Source organism: Crocuta crocuta, unplaced genomic scaffold, assembly GCF_008692635.1.
Source record: "Crocuta crocuta isolate KB4526 unplaced genomic scaffold, BGI_CrCroc_1.0 scaffold35, whole genome shotgun sequence".
NCBI classification, from domain to species: domain Eukaryota; kingdom Metazoa; phylum Chordata; class Mammalia; order Carnivora; family Hyaenidae; genus Crocuta; species Crocuta crocuta.
Window position 1 is genome coordinate 2,445,873 of NW_027530625.1, and position 22,445 is coordinate 2,468,317.

Sequence of the window (22,445 nt, forward strand, 5' to 3'; positions counted from 1 at the left end):
TTCCAGTTCGCATTTAATTCTCACTTACTCTTTTAAACCTTACCCAATTACTCGTCCTATGTCAAACACTTCTTTCTCCAAATCTGTTTTACTTTCATAAGCCTCACTGTATTACCAATTATATATTGCCTTAAATTATTACTTCCCAGCTACATTTAATTTGGGCAAATGATATGTTAGAGTGAGCCCTCAATAAATGGCATCTTTGGGCCAGGGACCAGGTGCTATATGTGTGCTGTTTTTTATCCGGAGGCCAACCCTGTAAGGCATTCTCTTATTTCAGACACAGAATATTTGGATCCAGAGAACCCAACTCACTCAGGGTCATACAGCTACAAAAACTAAAACTGCTTACAATGGCTTAAGAGGGTTTAAGATGTACTTGTATATCCTAAAGGGGTTCAAGTTCCAGCTCTCCTATGCTACCATGGACAAATTACTTATCCTAAATCTGTTTCCTCATCTGAAATGTGTGTGGGGGGGGGAGGAGGATGGAAAGATGTAATATAGTCATGAACCATAGTAAAGGTAAACACAAAATAGGGCATGACATCATTTAGCTATGTTAGCTACTAGCACCTGGCAGAGCTGAGTTTTTTACACAGATCTGATCCCAAAGCCTATATCCTTTACACTATTCCATAATGCCTCCATGCAGTCTTTTGTATCTCATTTCCATTTATACCCAAAAGCAAAGTGCTGAGAATAGTGGATGTCCAGGGGTCGAGTGGAACATACTTATGTAATAAGTATTTTTGTTGATACATACAAAAAAATCTTCACAAATTTCACGCAGTTTTGAATAAAGGAAATATTTGAGTAATCCAAGCCAGAATAGTCTTATTCTCACAAGGGTAAGAAAGGCAATCACCAACTGATTGGTAAGGAAATATAAAATTAAGGGGGGAATAAGGAACAAACATTCCCCCAAGCCATCTACTGTGTCGGGCACCAAAGTAGGGGACTTTGCAAATGTTTCTCGGTGTTTTACTACTATATACTTCATCAGCATGAATGCACACTGAAAACAGACAATTCAAAGAGTTGTGATGATCTCGTGATGCATGGTTCATGGTTCCAGGACGTAACAATGACTACTGCCTTTAAAGAAAAGGAACACTTAGCTCAAAGTCAAATGCAGAACAAGAAAAAATTTCACTTCTGTTTACTAGTCAAGCAACCAAGTGAAGGAATAAGCATTTTTAATTTAAATTGTGTTATATATATATATATAAAATGCTAACTTCTTGCCGGGACATGCTACAGACTATGCATTAGATAAAATTTTCTGACAAACTTCCTATAATCTTTTTATTAATTTACACTGAGAGAATATAGCACCTTTCATCCAAGGAACTGAAGGTGCTTTACAAACATTAGCATTTAAAAAAAACAATTACATTTAAAAATCTGGATTCGTGCTGTTAAATCTCTTCGACTCCAGATACACAATTTTCTGGAGGCTGCTGGAAAGCAATTCTATTTCTGACAACGAAAGAGGCTCAGAAAGAGTTCAGATTTGCTTTCACAATACAGGCATTTTCAAAACCTGGTGCTGGTCTCACAAAGCAAAAACACATAAATCTTAATGCAATGAACAATATTTCAAACCTTATTTGAAAAGCAAAACCCCGGGTTTAAGATGTCACAATCTTCCAACAGTTCTAGTCATCCAGATGGAGTAGGAGCTGATGCAGGTTGCATATTAGATGTGCTCTTGATCCAGGCTTTTTAGGGTCACACCCAAATGAACACATTTCAAGTGGTGAGGTGTTTCAGAAAAAAGCATTAACCATAAAAAGCTAGCCAAGAGCATATCAGGAAAAGGGAAAAGGGAGTAATTGGCAATTAAAAGTAGACAGTTCTCACTAGAGCCTAGGACACTTTATTAGAAACCAAGTATATCATCAGCAAATAAAAATAGTTATTACCCCCATTAATACAACATAAAGGATTTTACATTCAGCCTAGATACAGGGAGTAACAGATTCTCCTGCCTACAAATCTATGACTTGCAAGTGTCTTCCACTACATGATTACTCTATATCGTACATAGCCCTTATTTAGTAGAGGGATCCAAATATTCCTTTTAGGCTTACAAAGTCCAATACATTCACTCTCTCTTCCCTTTACATGTCTAATAGTAAAAACTATTTTTTTTCATGCAAAAAAGCCGTTATTCAGCTGAAGAGAAAAAAATCAGAATAGAGATGGCAATTAAGGAATGGACAGAATATTATTGGCACATGCCCAGCTAGTGACAAACAAATGCAGTACACCATGACTTAAAAATAAAGGTCACATTACAGGGATAACTAAAACAACTACATCAATCTGAGCTAGGGAGTGTCAAATGGGAAGAAGGGAGGGCTGAGGTTACCGATTTTATTGGTACAACTTAAAAGCAGAGGAGCAAGCACTTAAATACAATTTATGGTAACAGAAAAAAATACTGCAGAGAGCTGTTCAAAGACCACACCAAATTGTCTGCATCATTAATTTCCAGTGTTTCACAATTAGTAAAATACATAGCTACATATCCCTGTAAGATAAAAATACCTTTCCCCCTGAATTACACTGGGGTCAGGGCAGTAACACAAAGCTACTGACCCAACAGTTCAAGTGTGTGCAGCAAGTGTCTTAGCCACATCTTTCATATAGCTATACAATTAAAACCTAAACAAGGAGCTAGGTGGTTGCGGGAAAAAAAAAAAAATCAAAACATTATTGTGCTCATTTAATAAAAGAAAACCCCTGATGAAAAATTATGTGCCAAGAAGCTTAGACTATAAAGATTTTTATTGCATTTTTAGGTAACCTGGAAGTTCTTATCCTGAAGGGGAAAAGTTGGTTTTCAAAACTACCTGAACAGATACTAAAGTGCTTTATTAACTGGCTGGCTTCACAAAGATTTCCTGGAATGACAAAAATTAATTATAGTAGTAAAGGGATACCAACTATTTCACAAAATAGTAAATTCCAATGTCATTTATGACCAGAGTCATAAGAGACACTGGGACACTTGTCCTTATTAAGTGGACAGTTGCATATAAAGAACTGATCATCACACCCTTTGGATATTCAAATTACTTACACAAAGCCAAAACATGGTTTCACAGACCTTTACAAAAAAAGGACAATTTGTTTCTTCCTACACTTTTAAAATTTTGCTTCCAATTACAGTTCACAAATACAAGAGTCCTGACTTTTCAACCTTTCCAGTTGCAGTTAAAAAATGAACACTTTCTAAAAGTTAAGGTCAAGTGTTACAGCAAGAGAAGAATGATTCCTATTGAAAAGTACACAGACTTTACTTAATGATACTCATGATAGATTGTAAACTGGATCGATCACATTCTACTCAACTGGTATCAAATGAACACATCAGCATTACAAGTATTAAATATTTTTCTATTACTATAGAGAATATAAACCAAAACATTAATATGGCAGTTATGTTCTTTAGGCACAGTTTAGTGATTTTTTTTTTTAAATAAATAGTATTGAATTTCAGTTGAAGTTTTAAACTCAATAACCAAAGGATCAAGAACTCTGATTAGGAGGGGGGGTGAAAAAGAAGAACTTTAAACTAACAGTGTAAGCTGTTTAAAATTTCTAACACTTTAACCTATCTGGGTTTTATTTAAGAGTACTTTATTAAAAAATACAAGGAATCTGAAAAAAGATCAATACAATTATCTTACTGTACAAAGTCATATGCTGTAGCAGTTTTAACTAAAATTTAAAAACACAACAAGGAGGGCAGCCCTTTAGACCAATTTATTTTATATCCATTTAAAATATCATCCAACAAAGGACAATGACGTTTACAGCTGGGACAGGTATACATAACTCGAGGCATCTGCAGTCCATCGTGCCCACTGAATAACAACTTTGCTGCTGAAATTTCTTAAAACTTACCAAACTAAAACAAAAGGCTGAATGATACAAAAGGAGGAGCATTTCGGTGTAGTCTGTTCTGTCAATTGGCTTTTTAAAAAGAGGAAACACATCCTGTTTCCCCCAGACCAGTAAATAAGCAAGAGCTACATGCAGCAGTGTGAGTATTAAGACATTTCTCAAGTCTTTTCAAATGAGTCCAAGATGGGGATGGGATGGGGGAGAAAATTGATAGAAAAACATTGCTATAGACACCGTAACAAACAATAAATTTAGATAATTTAAAATTAAAAAAAGGCAAGAGGCAGCATTTCAGCAGCAAAGTGCTTGATAAAAAGTATACTGAAGAGGGTAATACACGAAAGTTGGGGTAAGAAGAGGGCAGAAAACTGGGTCAGCAGGATGGGCGAAGGCCTCAAAGGAAATACGGCGTCGTCGTTCTGGGAGGAATAACACGTTCTGAATCTGGAACTGCCCGGAATAACTTTGGTTCTCTTGTATTTACATCTTTGAAGACCATGATCGAAGCAATATTTCCACAACGATAGCAGTAATTAGGAGCTGACCATACTGTTACCAGCTTCTCATCAAACATAAATTTATAGCCTTCATGCACTAGTTGGTGTGCTCTGCAGATGAGTTTTAAGTTGTTGATATGAACAAACTGCAATTTAGAAAGGTTTTGTTAAGTAACCAGCACATAAAAAAAAATTCATATTACATCTACATCTATAAAAGAATAGTATCTAATGAAATAGAAATCCTGTTACTACTAGAGTTCTCAGGATTACAGAACCCGTTCTGCTAGCTATCCCCACTAATTCCAGTTAGTTCCACACAAATACAGGGCTTTGGCCTAAGTTATGGAAATCATACAGTCACATAATTAATGAGAAGTTTCTGGACAAAAAGTATTCTATAAGTACTAGCAGCTATGAAAAAAGTTTTTACAGTATAATAATAAATATATTGTCATTAATATCTATCATTTACTGAGGTTTCAGTATGATACTTGAAAGAATTCTGAGATTTACCATTCTTCTTTTGTAAATTCAGAAAATAGAGGCTCAGAAAGCATAAATAACTTACTTAAAATTATGCTGAACCCAGCTCTCTCATTCCATTATACTGGATTACTTCCTTATATAAGCTCATCCCTACGTGTGTACATAAAGTCTGAGCATTTTTTTTTTAATTGGAAACAACTGAACCTAAAAAGTTGGTTTTCCACTATAAATACACATCAAATCATCATGATGTGCATATAAAACTAACACGGGGCGCCTGGGTGGCTTAGCTGGTTAAGCGTCCAACTTCGGCTCACATCATGATCTCACGGTTCGTAAGTTTGAGCCCCGTGTTGCGCTCTGTGCTGACTGCCAGCTCAGAGCCTGGAGCCTGTTTCAGATTCTGTGTCTCCCTCTCTCTCTGACCTCCCCTGCTCATGCTGTCTCTCTCTCTCTCAGAAATAAATAAAACATTAAAAAAATTTTTTAAATAAAACTAATACAATGTTACACGTCAATTACATCTTAATTAAAAAATATAGGAAAAATTGTATACGTGTGTGTGTGTGCGCGTGCGCGCACGTGCGTGTCTATCTTGCCCTGGCTATCTTAATAATTGCAATATTTGAAAGAAAAGAAACATTTATTTTACACATATTACCAAGTGGATACTAAGAGAGACATACATGCATGATAAGCTAGTTGAGAAGTAGACGGTTGTTACCTATAGCTACTAGAGTTCTTTATGTAGTCTATTAGCAACCAACAAACCATTTTCCAAAAAAAATTGGCTTTACCTCATTTGTGACTTTTGCGCCAAAAAGCCAACCTGCTCCTCGGGGACTGATTGCCCAAGTATCCACATCTTCAGGATCGGACCAAACCAGATCACAAAATGCTCCTTTATGAGGAATTTCCTGATTCCGTTCAATGGTTCGAATTTGATCCAGTGTTTTGATATCAGGAGATAAACCACCATGAACACACAAAATCTGCTCATCTATTAACTAGCAAAAAGGATAACAGAGTTGAAAGTATAATAATAAACCCAGTCATATCTAAATTCATCAATAATGCTAATGACAACAATATAAGATGGCAATTAGATAGAAGTATGTAAAGTGTTACTGGTAGGAAAATACTTAAGCTTTTACAAAGGTTTACATAAACTTACAGCTGCTACTGTGAGCATGTCAAAAACTTTGGTACAGTATCTCCAGGCATTAGCATTTCCATATTTGGTTTGGCACTCATCTATCAAAGAAACAGAAGAGTTCTCATTAATGAAATTCTGAATCTGCTGATAAAAATAAAGAATACATCCAATAATAAAGAGGTTTAGCTTAAACTAGGATGGCAAATTATGACACTTATTGAAGCCTGCTAGGTCTTCCATGTAGAGCCATGAAGAAGACTCGTGTTTAACTAGCCTAAGAATGCGGTCCTGCTTTTCATTCCAGAAATGGCCCTACAAATCAGCTGATGATCAAAATGCTATAATCAGGAAGAGCTAAATATGAAGCTCACATAACCCAAAACAAATGCTTTTGTCTAGTACGTTATTCACACTGGACAATTCTATCAAGCTGAGTAATTTCTTTAATACGACCACCTTATTCTACTAGAGTAAACTAATTAGAGAACCCTTAATTACAGGAGCATGGGTAATTCCCATCTTAACATTTCTCAGGCCTACGTTATCTCCTCTGAGACTTCTGCAAATTGTGCAATGAAATACTTGAGCTCCACTAAGTACACCCACAGTCATCACTGGAAGACAGACTGCCAATCAGGTCCTTACATACTTTCTCTCATGTCTACAACAGTTAATAGGATATACATCTCTTCTTTCAATTAATACCATGGAAGTTCTATTCTTTGACTTCTTCCTTAATTTTGAAAAAGCTAACATATCACTGTTACTGTAAGTAGAGCTGAAATGATATAGAAGACTACAGGGTATGGTCAATCCTCAGGATTCTCTAAATTACACGTCTGTGTGAAACAGGATCCTTATGTAAACTCACCATGAGAGCACTAACACTGAGCTGCGCCTGCAGATGGGAATCTTGTCTTTTTCATCTTCATACATACATAAAGCATTTGGTTCATAATAACTGCTCAGTGTACATTTATCAGTGTGAACTGAAGGCCCAATATAATTAATGGACATTTTTACTACTTTAAAATCAATGTTAAGTTCCATGATGACTAAAATCTCCCACCTGAGGAGTTAGTGGGCTTCCTGCCATTAAACAAAACCATAGATAAGCACAGCTTGGGAACAAGAGAATTCAATACTAAATGTTATGCTGTTGTCATTTCCTTCGGTGAACGCATCTTGATTAAAATGTCATCCTTAAAAAAAAAGTCCTCCTTCTCCTCCTTTTTTTGCCCTGCATTGGTAAGTGTTGGTCAGGGGCACCTGGATGGCTCAATCAGTTGAGTGTCCAACTTCGGCTCAGGTCATGAGCTGGCAGATTCATGAGTTCAAGCCCCTGATCAGGATCCTTTGTTACCCCTCTCTGCCCCTCCCCCACTCAGGCGCAAGTGGAAGCTCTCTCAAAAATAAATAAACATTTAAAAAAAAGTTGATTGGGGTGCCTAGGTAGCTCAGCCGGTTAAGTTTCCGACTTCGGCTCAGGTAATGATCTCACATCTCGTGGGCTCAAGCCCCACATCAGGCTCTGTGCTGACAGCTCAGAGCGTGGAGCCTGCTTCGGATTCCGTGTCTCCCTCTCTCTGCCCCTTCCCCACTCACGCTTTGCTCGCTATTTCTCTTAAAAATAAACCAACATTTAAAAAAAATTAAACTTATAAAAAAAGTGGGTCAAATTTTGGGGTGTAATAATACGTATAATATTAATCTTAGAGTCAGTTGCTTTTACTAATACCACAGTATGTACTATCCAAAGCAAACTATTAACTGTCTTGCAAGAATCAAAAAATTTTACTTCAAATGGCACTTGGGGGGCACTTGAGTGGCTCAGTTGTTTGAGCGTCCAACTTCGGCTCAGGTCATATCTCACATCCGTGGGTTCAAGCCCCACATTGGGCTCTGTGCTGAGAGCTCAGAGCCTGGAGCCTGCTTTGGATTCTGTGTCTCCCTATCTCTGCCCCTCCACTGCTCATGCTCTGTCTCTCCGCCTCTCAAAAATTAAAATAAAGCATTAAAAAAACTTTCTAAAAAACAAAACAAATGACACCTGGTATTCTGTGAATGAAACCAGAAGTAACTCATAGAAAGGAGACAAATATTAGCCATCTAACTTTTCACTTACTAATAACAAAGTCATATAAACAATAAATTATCAAAATTTCTCCACTTAATAAGTCGTAATGGCTCACAAATCAAAGAGTAAGAGTTTACTTTATTTTTTAGCTTATCTTTATAATGACAAAAAAGAATCCAAAATATAGAATCTAAAACTAAAGGATCATGAGATAAATATTTTCAAATATGTTAATATCCACCTCAATTGTGATTAAGGAAATTTCACGTTAATAATCTCAACAGTTCTGCTGTCTATCTTCTTCAAAGAGCTTCCTAACCTCATTTTTTAAAAGACTGTATTTTATTTAAGTTTGAGAGAGCACGTGTGCACATACATAAGATGGGAGTGGGGGGTAGAGAGATAGGGACAGAGAGAATCCCAAGCAGGCTCCATGCTGATAGTGTCAGCACCCCTTTAAAGACTGATCAATTGGTTCATGGTGCCCATTATAGATTTTATTTTTAAGTAATCTTTATACTCAACGTGGGGCTCGAACTCACAACCCTATAATCAAGAGTTACATGTTCTATCAACTGAGCCAGCCAGCCTCCCTCTAACCTCATTTTTTAAAACTTTCAATCATATAAAAGTTTTATAGAAGCAGATATTTTGCCTTTAATAGCTAAGTTCTGTTTCTGACCCCTCAAGTCCTGGCATTCTCTGGAGCGAGCACACAGGCAGATAGATGGATACATACATACATACATAATTTTATATATGTAAAAGGATATTCATTCAGCTATGTGTGTAACAGCAACTTAGAAACAACTCCAATATTCAATGTTAAAGGTATTAGTTTAATCAATTATAGTACATCCATATAGCATAATATGATGCAACTATAAAAATAATGTCAATGAAGTGAAAAAAGGCTGGTCACATCATTAAGCGAAAAAAGCAGGTATGTACACACACAAATATTTTACAAACACACATATATACATATATATAGAATAGGTTCTCAAACTTTCTTTTTTTTCTTAATTTTTTTTAATGTTTATTTATTTTTGAGAGAGAGCAAGAGACAGAGTGAAGTGGGAGAGGGGCAAGAGAAAGAGAGAGGGAGACACGGGATCCGAAGCAGGCTCCAGGCTCTGAGCTATCAGCACAGAGCCTGACATGGGGCTGGGACCCACAGACTGTAAGATCATGACCTGAGCTGAAGTTGGACGCCCACCCTGCTGAGTCACCCACGCACCCCACGTTCTCAAACGTTCAAGAGCAGAACATTCACCTTTAGCAGATTCTAGGATTCCCACTCCAAAAGGTTTTCAGTGGGGTCCAACAGTATACATTTTTAACAAGCAGCTCAGATGATTCCAATGAGGTAAACTGACTACACTTTGAGACACTCATCTAGAAAGATGTACACCAAAAAGGTAATACTAGTTCTCTCTCCAGGGGCACCTGGTTGGTTGAGCATCCAACTCTTAATTTCAGATCAGGTCATGATCTCGCAGTTCATGAGACTGGGCCCCACTATGGCTCTGTGCTGACTGTGCAGAGTCTGCTTGGGATTCTCTCTCTCCCTCTTTCTCTATGCCTACCCCACTCACATGCTGCTCACACTCTCTCACGCTCTCAAAATAAATATACATTAAAAAAAAAAAAAAGGATAATCTCTCTCCATGATAAGGTTCTTGTTTAACTAGGGGAAGAGGAAGATTTAAAGACTGAGAAAGTTGGGGCACCTGGGTGACTCAGTCTGTTGAGCATCCAACTCTGAATTTCAGCTCAGGGCATTATGCCAAGGTCGTGGGATCAAGCCCCACATCAGGCTCCACATTGAGCATGGAGTCTGCTTAGGATTCCCTTTCTCTCTCCCCAACTCACACACACACTCTCACTCTCAAAAAAAAAAAAAAAAAAGAAAGAAAAAGAAAAAGAAACAATCAGAATAGAAGCTCTTACCATAAAATCCATACACCTGTGTTATCTGTCTACTCTCATGATTTCCTCGCAAAAGTGTAATACGATCAGGCCATTTAGCCTTTAGTGCAAGAAGGTAAGTGAAGGTCTCCAAACTATAGTAACCTCTGTCTACAAAATCACCCTGTAAAATAAAAGTTTATAGTTAGAAACAATAGCAACAATATTTTTTAAACTACACCAAAGTGTACAAACTCAGAGACCCAGCCAAAAATAACAAAAATGAAGAGTCAAACATTGAATTATTTGAATATTGGATTTTAACAATAAATTCAAATTGAAGTAAATACGCTATTTCTACTAAATGTCTGTGCTAGTTTAGGATTCAACAGCACTGCAGAAAGCTGCTGTACAATTCTCTCAAGGATCCTCCCTACAAAATCATCATTTTCCCAATTCTCTATCACCTACACTAGCAGATGTTCCTAAAAGGTCATGTGTGAATCAAAAATTTTTAAATGAATTTTAAAAATCACTTTACTATATCAAAAAAATTTACCAAATTGAAGAAATAGTATTTTTGTAAAAGCAGATACCATAATTATACCACTGTTCTGGGTTCAGCTTTGTATTTAACAACTATGTAAAGCCATACTAATGAACACTTCTCATTAATGTCTTACTGGGGGCAATATTAGAACAACAGGAAAACAGCTGAAAGAATAGGAAAGTGACCCACGCTTTTAGAAGGAAAATGACAGGATTTAGGAAAAATTTCAACAGTAACATTATATTCCAAAAGGAAATTAAGCAAATATCCACCTTAGTCCCAAATGTGTATGTGCCTATAATCACCAATCCACAAATTAATAACTGATGAAAATGCTCAAAAAAAGTGTGATAAAATAACAGTAAATTGAAGATTTGTGTCTTAAATCTGTGGTTCTGGGCTATTTTTCTGCCAATCATTACTTGTAATGGTTGTAGGGTTACAACCCAGTCCTATGCACACAGCAATACTAACGCAATTATTTTCAACTAGATGAGATGGCAAAATGTAAAAAAATATATAGAATCACCTTTTCATATATTTAAATAGTAAATGTCACATGACAATGAAATAATTATGTAATTAACATGTAACAAGTCAGATCCTTTCCATTTTAGTAAGTATTTGGTATCACTGGGATTTACATACCATAAATATGTAGTTTGTGTCAGGAACCTGACCTCCAGTTCTGAATAGTTCACAAAGGTCATAAAACTATAAAAGAAAGGCAATATATGCTGATTACAAATTCCTGTGAAGGAGTAAAATAATAAAACTGAGAGCAAAATGTGTAAAGAAGCATTTAATTAAGACAACCTCAAATATTTACACTTATAAAAAGAAATTAAGTGTAAGCAAAACTGCCAAGCACACAGCTCTCAAGCCTAAAAAAGGCACTAAAATAAATCTCACAATTACCATTAAAGACATTCTTAGATCATTAATATTATAGGCCTTCCCCCTCAAATTTCTGTCATTTATTTCCCCATCTATCACTAGAGAATGTTCTTCTAAAGTCATTTCTATGCACAGCATGGGGCTTGAACTCACGACCCTGAGATCAAGAGTTGCAGGCTCTACTAACTGAGCCAGCGAGGGGCCCCATCACTTGACAATTTGAAGTAACTGATCATTTATCTAACCTGTCAATAAGCTAACCTAACCACTCCACCACATACTCAATATCTATTTTAATGACACAGAAGGTAAGAAAACAAGGGGATAAGAATTTCTTTCAAAGAATGAATTTACATGACACTTCATAGTATCCTGAAGAGCAAATCAACCTACCTTCCCACACTCTACTTTGGAGATGTGTGCCTTCAGGCTCTATAGCTGTGGAGTGTCTTCTCAGTAATTAATAAAACAGAACTCTATATTTCATCGTGTTCTATTTGACTGAAAATTGGAAACTGATAAATTGATCGTTTGGTAACTTCAGTCAACTAGATTATCTTCATCCTAATTGCTAAAAACTTCACAGTTCTTCTAAGAAAGGATTTTGAATTAAAGAAATTGACTGTAATATATTGTACCAACTACAACTAATTATTTCCTATACAGTTATCTTCTACACTTGATAATAAAATTATTACTTAAATTTCTAACACTTAAAACAGTACAGAAATCTTAATCACAGTGAACAAAAGTGAAATTTAAATGTCAATTACTAAAAGAAATAAAGCACTACTCTTTATAATAATGTTTCATAAATCTGAATAGTTGTTACTTGCTTAGAGTTAAGAAAAACTTGAAAAACTTTAAAATAAAATTTTCCTTGGGTGCCAGGATCACTCAGTTGGTTGAGCATCCGACTTTGGCTTAGGTCATGATCTTGCAGTCTGTGGGTTCAAGGCCTGCATCGGGATCTGTGCTGACAGCTAAGAGCCTGGAGCCTGCTTCAGAGTCTATGTCTCCCTCTCTCTCTGGCCCTCCCCTGCTCACGCTGTTTCTCTCTCTCTCTCAAAAATAAATAAACATTAAAAAAATTTTTTTAATTAAATTTTCCTATCTTAAAATTAGCAAGCAAATAAATGAAACAAATGTTCACTCTCAGTCAAGTGGTAAACTTTTGTCCAAAGTATTTGCTGTCCACTTCTACTACGTAAAGACCCTCTCTGAGAGTATACTTCTCAATCCCCATCTCACAGATGTATATACGATATATGTACATATCATTTACATAGTATTTATATACATATACACAGATAATATGAACAGTAAAAATATGTGCGTGTGGGTGTGTGTGCACACACATTTGTGTCATTCTGGCCTAGTATTTCCACTTCTGTGACTATATCCTAAGGGCAAAAAAAAGTAAGAAGTAAAAGAAATAAATAACTGCTGTGTGAAAATATAGAAAATGTGTTACAACATCATTTATAACAACAAAGAAACAACCTTCATGACTAACGTAAGACACTATTTTAACAAAGTATGATCTACCAACTCAAAGGCCTGGACCAATCATGAATAATGATTATAATGCCTGGGTGGCTCAGTTAGTTGAACATCCAACTTCGGCTCAGGTCATTATCTCACGGTTCATGGGTTCAAGCCCCAAGTCAGGCTTTGCACTGACAGCGTGGAGCCTGCTTCAGATTCTCTGTCTTCCTTTTTCTTTGGCCCTCCTCAACTCTCTCTCTTTTAAAAATAAACATTAACAAAATTTCTCTTAAATAATAATGGTTACAATGGAAACTATGTAGCAAAATGTAAAAACAATTAGGGAAAAGAATGGAACACAAAACTTGACCTATAATTAACTACACAATTTTATTATGTAAAAATTGAGTATGTATACACACAGAGAACAGAAACATGCAAAAGTTTTATAAAACAGTTGCTTTTGTAAAAGTATGGTGGAAGTGTCCTTTAACTCTTCTACTGATGTTTATAGAAATAATGTTCTTAAATAAAACCTTTTTAAGTTCCCATTTACCCTATATACATTTAAGAGACGATCAAATATTCTGCTTTAAGAACCCAACAGTTCCTACTCTATCAAGGAAGTTTAGTCCAGAATTAATTAACATAATAAACATTTACTGAGAACATGTGAAGACAACCAAGCTTGTCCTACATTACTGGAAGCTCACCTCATCCTTTCACAAAGAATTTCTACCATCTATTATATGTTTCCCACATCACAGAAACTCTATAAATGTTCTCATTTTAAAACGAAGGCAATCCTGAGAAGTGGATTTTAGTCTATCGTTTGAGGCAAGGAAAACAGTGGCTAGCTCAGTAGTTTTTAAACTTTTTAGTTTCAGGAACATTCATAATTCATAGACTTAAAAATCAGAGGTCCCCCAAAAGTTTTTTGCTTATATAGCCTTATATCAATTGCTATTAACCATATTAGAAATGTTTCTAATCATTTTTAATATTTAATATTTTAAATCACTAACAACTTATTAAATGGTAACATACACAGATTTCTAATGAAAAATAAATAATGGTATTCAAGAGAAAAACAAATTTAATGTCTGGCTAAACAGAATACGGCTAGATTTTCATAACCTGCCTCTGCATTCAAACTGTTGGGATATTTTTATTTTACAAAAGGGAAGAGTATTTTAAGAACTTTTAGAAATAAAGGTGCATATTCTTTTAATATATCAAAATTTGGTAAGTGGTCTTTTCCTACTCTGATAGAAGACAAACTGGTCTAACACTCTTAGTAGCTAACACACTGGTCATTTGGAAAACAGAAATGATATTTCATTATATATCACCAAAAATAATATTTGTTAATATCACACCAACAGAAAAGTCGTTAAGTACCAGAAGCTGACAGCCTTGGGGCACCCAGGTGGCTCAGCTGTTTAAATGTCCAACTCGGACTCTTGATTTTATCTCGGGTTATGATCTCACAGTTCACGGGTTCGAGCCCTGCATCAGGCTCTGTGCTATTAGTGAGATTCTCGCTCTTCCTCTCTCTGCCCCTCCCCTACTTGTGTGCTCTCTCTCTCTCTTTCTTAAAAAAAATGAAAAAAAAAAAGAGTGATAGCATAGATATGTCACAAGCTTAAGTAGCCTCTTTTTTGGTGGAAAACATTTTTTACTCGAGATAATGAATGGCAAACTATGGGTATCTGGCAAGCATCTTTGCAATAGTGAAGGAAGTGGGCCAGTCATTTCAAGGAAACCAATTGACAATATTTACTGCCAATGACAAAATCTGAGTCTTCAGATGAAAAACACAGAATTGAAAACTTGAGTCCACCACCATGAGGCTGTCACTATATTATATGTCTTATAGCCACAACTCCATTGTATGTATACAGCAGACTGAGTGAGTGTTCTCTTCAGCTTTCATTCCCAGTTTAAAAAATATATATACAAATACCTCTACAAAACACAGAGGGTTTCCAACTATGGTACATGGTGACAGTAAGAGTCTAGAGATGCGGTGTACTCCTCCTGCCACTGCTTTGAAACTCCTAAAAACCCAGCAAATGAGAAAATGAGACAAATCTTCCTCTTCCTACTCTAGCAGTGACTTGCTGTGAAATCATGCACCAACAATTTTATCTTTCGGAACCGTTGCTCTCATTCCCACTAAGGAAATGATACATTAAAATATAATATGAATGAGTAAAATGATTAAATAGAAATGAATAGAATAGAAAATTAGTGCCTAAAACCAAAGCACCGCCTGTTAATCACAATCACTATGAACTGTCCACATACATTTTCTCTCTTCCCCATTCCACAGAGCAATAATGCTGCATTCTATCCACTTTGCAAGTATAATGTCAACAAATTCCATGAATAATTTGATCATTGCTTTTACTCACTGTGATAATAACCAGGAATCATTAGTGTCCCCCAGACTGAGGCAATCTATCAAATGACCAGCTGTTTTTGTTGTTTTTCTGGTGGCTTTTTTGCAGCACAAGTGGAAACACAAATCAACTACGGACAGTACAAAAGCTAAAAATCTGCTCATGAAATTTTACCTGTCCGTGTATGTCTCCACACACTGTTACTGGTGTCGATACTGGCTGGACATTTGACTCTTCTAAGAGGAGGTCACAAACATAGTCACATAGCCGCTGTAAAAAAGAGAAAATAAAATGCAACCTTTCACTACAATATTAAAATTAAGGGTCAAATGCAAAAAAGACAAGAACTAATATGTATATTGTTTCATAGGAAACCATCCTTTAACAATTCTGTGATATGATTTCTGTCCGTTTTTTGCCTTCATCTCATAATGCCTGAGAATGATACAATGGCTATTCCAAATTGTCTGGCTACAGAGACAATAGGTTTAAGAAAACAGCTTTAAAGAAACTGTAAAATGATGTTTTTCACCAAGTAAATGTAAGAGTAAATAATTTTAACTTGAAAAGGTTTTTATCTATTAATTTCTATCTACTAATTTTTAAAGTAAATTGCAAACCATGCACTTACCATATGACCTAGCAAATGCACTCTTGGCAATGAAAATTTATATCCACATAAAAATTTGTACACAAGTGTCCAGAGAAGCTTAATTCATAACAGCCAAAAACTAGAAACAAATCAGTGTCCTTCAACAAGTGAATAATTGAAAAAACTGCTAAGTTCATTCCATGGAATACTATTCAACAATAAAAAGAAACTATTGACACAAAACAACCTGGATGAACCTCAAGAGATTTATGCTGAGTGAGGAAAAAAAACCTATCCCAAAAGGTTATATAAGGTATGATTCCATTTATATAACACTCCTGAAGTAACAAGTTTCTAGAATTGGAGACCAGCTTAGTCTCCTCTCTTGCCAGAGGTCCAGAAGTTAGGCGCAGCAGGAGGGAAGTGGGTATGATTATAAAAAGACAAAATGAGGAATCCTTTCGGTAATGGAAGTGTGTCTTGAATGTGGGGTTGGATACATAAAACTACAGATGTATTAAGATTGCAAAGAACTAAATACACACACATGTGCACACACATGCACGCACACGCACACACACACACACGAGTACAATAAAAACTGGTGAGGGGCACCTGGGTGGCTCAGTGGGTTAAGCGTCCGACTTCGGCTCAGTGATCTAAGGCTTCATGAGTTCAAGTCCTGCATCAGGCTGTGCGCTGGCAGCACGGAGCCTGCTTGGTATTCTCTCCCACCTTTCTCTCGTCCCCTCTCCCCACTTTCTCTCTCTCTCTCTCTCTCTCTCTCAAATAAACATTAAAAAACATTAGTGAAAAAATATTGGTCCTCTGAAAACATATCAAAAGTTTTCATAGAAGGAAAATGATTCTCCCAACATTGCTATGGAGAAGGAAGTATATCACCTTGCTCTCCATAGAGAACTGGAGGAGACCCTACCTCCCAAGACCAATTTATACTACAGTCAGAGTTCCTACTAGATTTTATGATAGGTCTGCCAAGAAAGGAGAAATTAAACTACACAGGCATTAAAAAATATTTAAAAATTTTTAATTAATTAATTAAAGGGAGGGGACCTGGCTATAGAGCATGCAACCCCTTGATCTCAGGGTCATGAGTTCAAGCCCCACACTGGGTGTAGAGCTTACTCTAAACACACACACACACACACACACACACACACACACAACTACACAAGCATAATGAAATGATTTTAAACATTAATAAATCTAAATGCTACAGCTTACCTAAACATATGAGACACACTTTAACATCTATAGTTACTTTATACAGAGTCAAGCATAGGAGAGAATTCACAATGACAGGGCCGGGGGGTGGGGGGGGAAGGAGGCCCCTCAAAAGAAAATGAGGGGAAATACAGCTGCTTAGAAAATTTCAAAATAAAATGGTTGTTTCTTATTCCTATGGTAAGTTCCTGGTCTTCAAATACCACCTCAAAGACAAGATCTTTCTTTTGGCCTGGAGTCCTTCCAGTTATTCCCCAGTGTGTGCTTCTTTCCTGTGTGTTTTCTTTACTAGTCATACAAAACACTCACACTCTGGTCACCAAATGTGTGGAGGTGTCTTCCCCACAACAAGAAATTCTCTGTGACACCAACTGGTTGTCCTACAGTTCAACTCAATTCTGCCACTACCCACCCAGAGAAAGCATCAGATCCCAAAAGGGCTCAGTCCCACAAGACTGTGCCACCTCTTCACCACACACACACACTACAGACATCAGTCACAAGCTCAGGTTACCACCTATGCTTCTGACCAACTGGCTGTAGGTCAAGGGTTATGGAGATTACAAAGACCTCCTCCTTGGGTTTAATTAAATTGCTAGAGCAGCTCACAGACTCAGAAAAACATTTACTTACATGTATCAGTTTATTAAAGAATATGACAAAGAGAATGAATGAATATGCAGATGGAATGTTCCCCCATACTTTGAGGATTTTATGGAGGCTTCATCATGTAGACATGACCCATCATTAACTCCATTTTCAGCCCTTCCCTCTCTGAAAAGAATGGGGGGCAGGACTGAAAATGCCAAGCTTCTAATCATGGGTTTGGCCTTCCCAGTGATGAGCCTATTTCCAGGAGACATGTAGGAGCCCACCCAGGGTTACCTCATTTGAACAAGACACTCCTATTACCCAGGAAAGTGTAAGGGTTTCTGTGCTAGGAAGTGGGGCCAGAGACCAATATACAGTTTCTACTATATCACAGCATTAAAGACCACCTGTGTCAGGGGCACCTGGGTGGCTCAGTCGGTTATGCATCCAACTTCGGTTCAGGTCATGATCTCACAGTTCATAGTTCTACCCGGTGCCAGGCTCTCTGCTGTCAACTCAGAGCCCGCTTCAGATCCTCTGTCCCCTCTCTCTCTCTGTCCCGCCCCTACTCGTGTGCTCTTTGTCTCTATCTCTCTCAAAAATAAACATACATTAGGGGCACCTGAGTGGCTTAGTAGGTTAAGTGTCCAACTTCCACTCAGGTCATAATGTCATGGTTTTTTAGTTTGGCCCGGGTTGGGCTCTGACCTTTGCATTTTTCTGCCCATCCCCCACTTGCATGCACATGCTCACACCCCATCTCTCAAAAATACATAAACATTTAAAAAAAAACACACATCTATGTCAAATCTCTCACTGGACCCAGATGATAAGACTGGGACCCACAGCATTCAGGTCACAATACTATTTAATTTTTGCAACAGATCTAGAATCCAGGTTACCTACCTCTTTTCACTCTACTTAGCTGTTCAGCATAATATTTATCAAGAGCCTAATATGATACCAGTTCTTATTCTAGAAACAAAGTAAATAAATAGTAATGACCAAAAAGAATAAATGACCTGATCTCAGGGGCTTACACTCTAATGAGGAAAGGTACAGAAAATAAATAAGTAAAAAATATATACATACTACTTCTTCAGATAGTGATAAAAAGAAAGTAGAAAAAATGAAGCCCTGTAGTAGGGATAAATAATGGCAGAGGTAGGAAGTAGGTACTGATGTTTTATTTTTTTAATATTTTTTACATTTATTTATTTATTTATGTTTTATTTAGTTCTGAGAGAGAGACAGCGAGACAGCATGAACAGGGGAGGGTCAGAGAGAGAGGGAGATACAGAATCTGAAACAGGCTCCAGGCTCGCTGTCAGCACAGAGCCCGTCGTGGGGCTCGAACTCACGACCATGAGATCATGACCTGAGCCGAAGTCGGACGCTCAACTGACTGAGCCACCCAGGCGCCCCTACATTTATTTATTTTTGAGAGACAGAGACGGAGCACAAGCGGAGAAGGGGCAGAGAGACACAGAATCCGAAGCAGACTCCAGGCTCCAAGCTGTCAGCACAGAGTCCGACGCAGGGTTCAAACTCACAAACTGTGAGATCATGACCTGAGCCAAAATCAGACACTTAACCGACTGAGCCACCCAGGTGCCCTGGTACTGATATTTAAATAGGGTGAGCACAGAAGCCTTACTGATAAAGTGACTTTTGAGCAACAACCTAAGAAAGGTAAGGTTATGGGGGAACAGCATCAAAGCCAGAGAGAACAGGAAGTACAAAATGGTAATAGCTTCCTTGGTATGTGAGAAACATCAAGGCTGGTTATGTGTGGTTAGTGAACTGAATGAGGAGGAAAATAGAAGTGCACCACAGACACTTTCAGGTCCTCTGGGGTGAATGTAGGACCTAGGCTTTTAATAGGAAGCCACTAGGAGGTCCTAAGCAGAAGAGTGATATGATCTTATGTCTGCTATGTTAAAAATAGGCTATGAGGAACATGGGGGTAGGGAAGAGGTAAAGGCAGAAACAGGGACACCAGTTAGGATGCTTCTACAATAATCTACGTAAAACTTAATACTGGCTTGGACCAACATCATAAAAGTAGCAAATGATCACAAGTGAATGGATTCCAGATGTTTTCTGAATGTATCATCCACTAGATTTGAGAACAACTAGATAGAGTGTTGAAAGAAAGGAATCAAGGATGACTCAATGTTTTTGGCTTAAGTAACTACAAGGATGTTAATAGTCTCATTGAGATAGTTAAGACTCCAGGGAAAGATTTTCTTATTGTAGGTTATTTGGGAGAGACAGAGGATCCCAAGCAGGCTCCATGCTGTCAGAGTGGAGTCCAATTCAGGACTTGATCTCATGAACCCTGAGATCATGACCCGAGCTGAAACCAAGAGTCAGACACTTAACAAACTGAGCCACTGAGGTACCCCAGTTTTTTTTTCTTTTCCACAGAATTTAATTTTTTTGAGCAATTTTAGGTTCATAGTAAAATTGAGCAGAAGATAGAGAGAATTCCTATATATCGTCTGCTCACAAACACATACACACAATTTCTTCCACTATTAACACCCCATATCAGAGTGGTACATGTGTTACTAATGAACCTACATTGATACATCATTATTATACAGAGTCCACAGTTTAGATTAGGGTTCCCTATTGGTGTAATACGTTCTATGGGTTTTGACAAATGTATAATGACATGTATACACAATTACAGTATCATACAGAATAGTTTCACTGTCCTGGAAATCCTCTGTGCTTCATCTATTCATCCTTCCTTTCCCCCAAACCCTGGAAACCACTGATCTTTTTACTGTCACATAGTTTTGCCTTTTCCAGAACGTCATAGAGTTTGATTCATACCTTAGTCTTCAGATTTGCTTATTTCACTTAATGTATGCATTTAAGATTCCTTCATGTCTTTTTTTAATGCTTATTTTTGAGAAAGAGAAAGGACATGCACCCACAGGGGAGGGGTAGAGAGAGAGGGAGACAAGAGGATCTGAAGAGGGCTCTGTGCTCAGAGCAGAAAGCCTGATGAGGGGCTTAAACTCACGAAACATGAGATCATGATCTGAGCCAAAGTCGGACTCCTAACTGACTGAGCCACCCAGATACCCCTCCTTCATGTCTTTTTTTTTTTTTTTAATGTTTTTTCTACTTCTAGGAGAGAGAGAGAGACAGCGTGAGCAGGGGAGGGTCAGAGAGAGAGGGAGTCACAGACCGAAACAGGCTCCAGGCTCTGAGCTGGCAGTCAGCACAGGGCCCGACGCGGGGCTCGAACCCACGAACCGCGAGATCATGACCTAAGCGAAAGTCGGACGCTTAACCGACTAAGCCACCCAGGCGCCCCATCCTTCATGTCTTTCAATGGCTTGATAGCTCATATCTTTTTAGTGTTAAATAATATTCCATTGTCAGGGCACCCGGGTGGCTCAGTTGGTTAAGCAACTGACTCTTTTTTTAATTTTTTTTACAAATAGTTTATTGTCAAATTAGTTTCCACATAACACAGTGCTCATCCCCACAAGTGTCCTCCTCCATGCCCATCCCTCCTCCCCCCCANAAGCAACTGACTCTTGATTTCAGCTAAGGTCATATGTCACGGTTCTTGAGTTTGAGCCCTGCATTGGGCTATGTGCTAACAGTGTGGAGCCTGCCTGGGATTCTCTCTCCCCCTATCTCTCTGCCCTGCTTTCTCTCTCAATCTCTCTCAAATAAATCAAATTAAGAATAATTTAAAAAATAATAATAATATTCCACTGTCTTGATGTACCTGTTTATTCATCCATTCACCTACCAAAGGACATGTTGGTTGCTTCTAAATTTTAGCAGGTATGGATAACACTTCCATAAACATCCATATATAGAGTTTTTGGTGAAAATAAATTTTCAGTTAATCTGGGCAAATAACAAGGAACATGACTGCTAGACCATATGGTAAGAGTTTGGTAAGAAACTGCCAATCTTCCAAAGTGGCTACACTATTTTGCATTCCCATCAAGCAGGAATGAGACCTCCTGCTGCTCTACAACTCTGCCAACATTTGCTGGTGTCAATGTTCCGGATACAGTCCATTCTAATAGTCTCATGGTGGTATTACATTGTTGTTTCAATTTGTATTTCCCTAATGACACATGATGAGGAACCCCTTTTCATATGCTTATTTGTCATTTGTGTATCTTTTCTGGTGAGGTGTCTGCTCTGGTCTTTGGCCCATTTTTTAATGGAGCAGTTTTCTTATTGTTGAATTGTAAGAGTTTTTTGATTTGCATATTAAATTTTTAAAAAAATATTTATTCATTTTTCAGAGACAGAGACAGAGAGTGAGGGAGGGAGGGGCAGAGAGAGCAGGAGACAGAATCTGAAGCAGGTTCCAGGCTCTGAGCTGTCAGCACAGAGCCCAATGTGGGGCTTGAACCCACGAACTGTGAGATCATGACCTGAGCCGAAGCCAGATGCTTAATCAACGGAGCCACCCAGGCACCCCTGATTTGCATATTTTGGAGGAAAGTCCTTTATCAGATGGGTCTTTTGCAAATATTTTTCTCCCAGGCTATGGCTTATCTTCCCATTCTCAACTGTGCCTTTTACAAAGCAAAAGTTTTCATTTTAATGAAGTCTAATTTATCAATGATTTCTTTC

At 37.6% G+C, this 22,445-nt stretch overlaps 1 protein-coding gene across 1 annotated transcript in view; it reads right to left on the reverse strand.

The window, feature by feature from the left end:
- Positions 1–1,136: 1,136 nt before the first annotated feature.
- Positions 1,137–22,445, reverse strand: part of PPP6C (protein phosphatase 6 catalytic subunit) — a 36,600-nt gene continuing 15,291 nt past the window's right edge. The window contains exons 2-7 of the mRNA XM_077768221.1: positions 15,566–15,661; positions 11,250–11,315; positions 10,094–10,235; positions 6,082–6,161; positions 5,705–5,914; positions 1,137–4,564 (exon numbers count right to left, since the gene is read on the reverse strand). Of these exons, the coding sequence (XP_077624347.1) occupies positions 4,316–4,564; positions 5,705–5,914; positions 6,082–6,161; positions 10,094–10,235; positions 11,250–11,315; positions 15,566–15,661 (843 nt within the window). The 3' untranslated portion in view covers positions 1,137–4,315. The remainder of the gene's footprint in view (positions 4,565–5,704; positions 5,915–6,081; positions 6,162–10,093; positions 10,236–11,249; positions 11,316–15,565; positions 15,662–22,445) is intronic.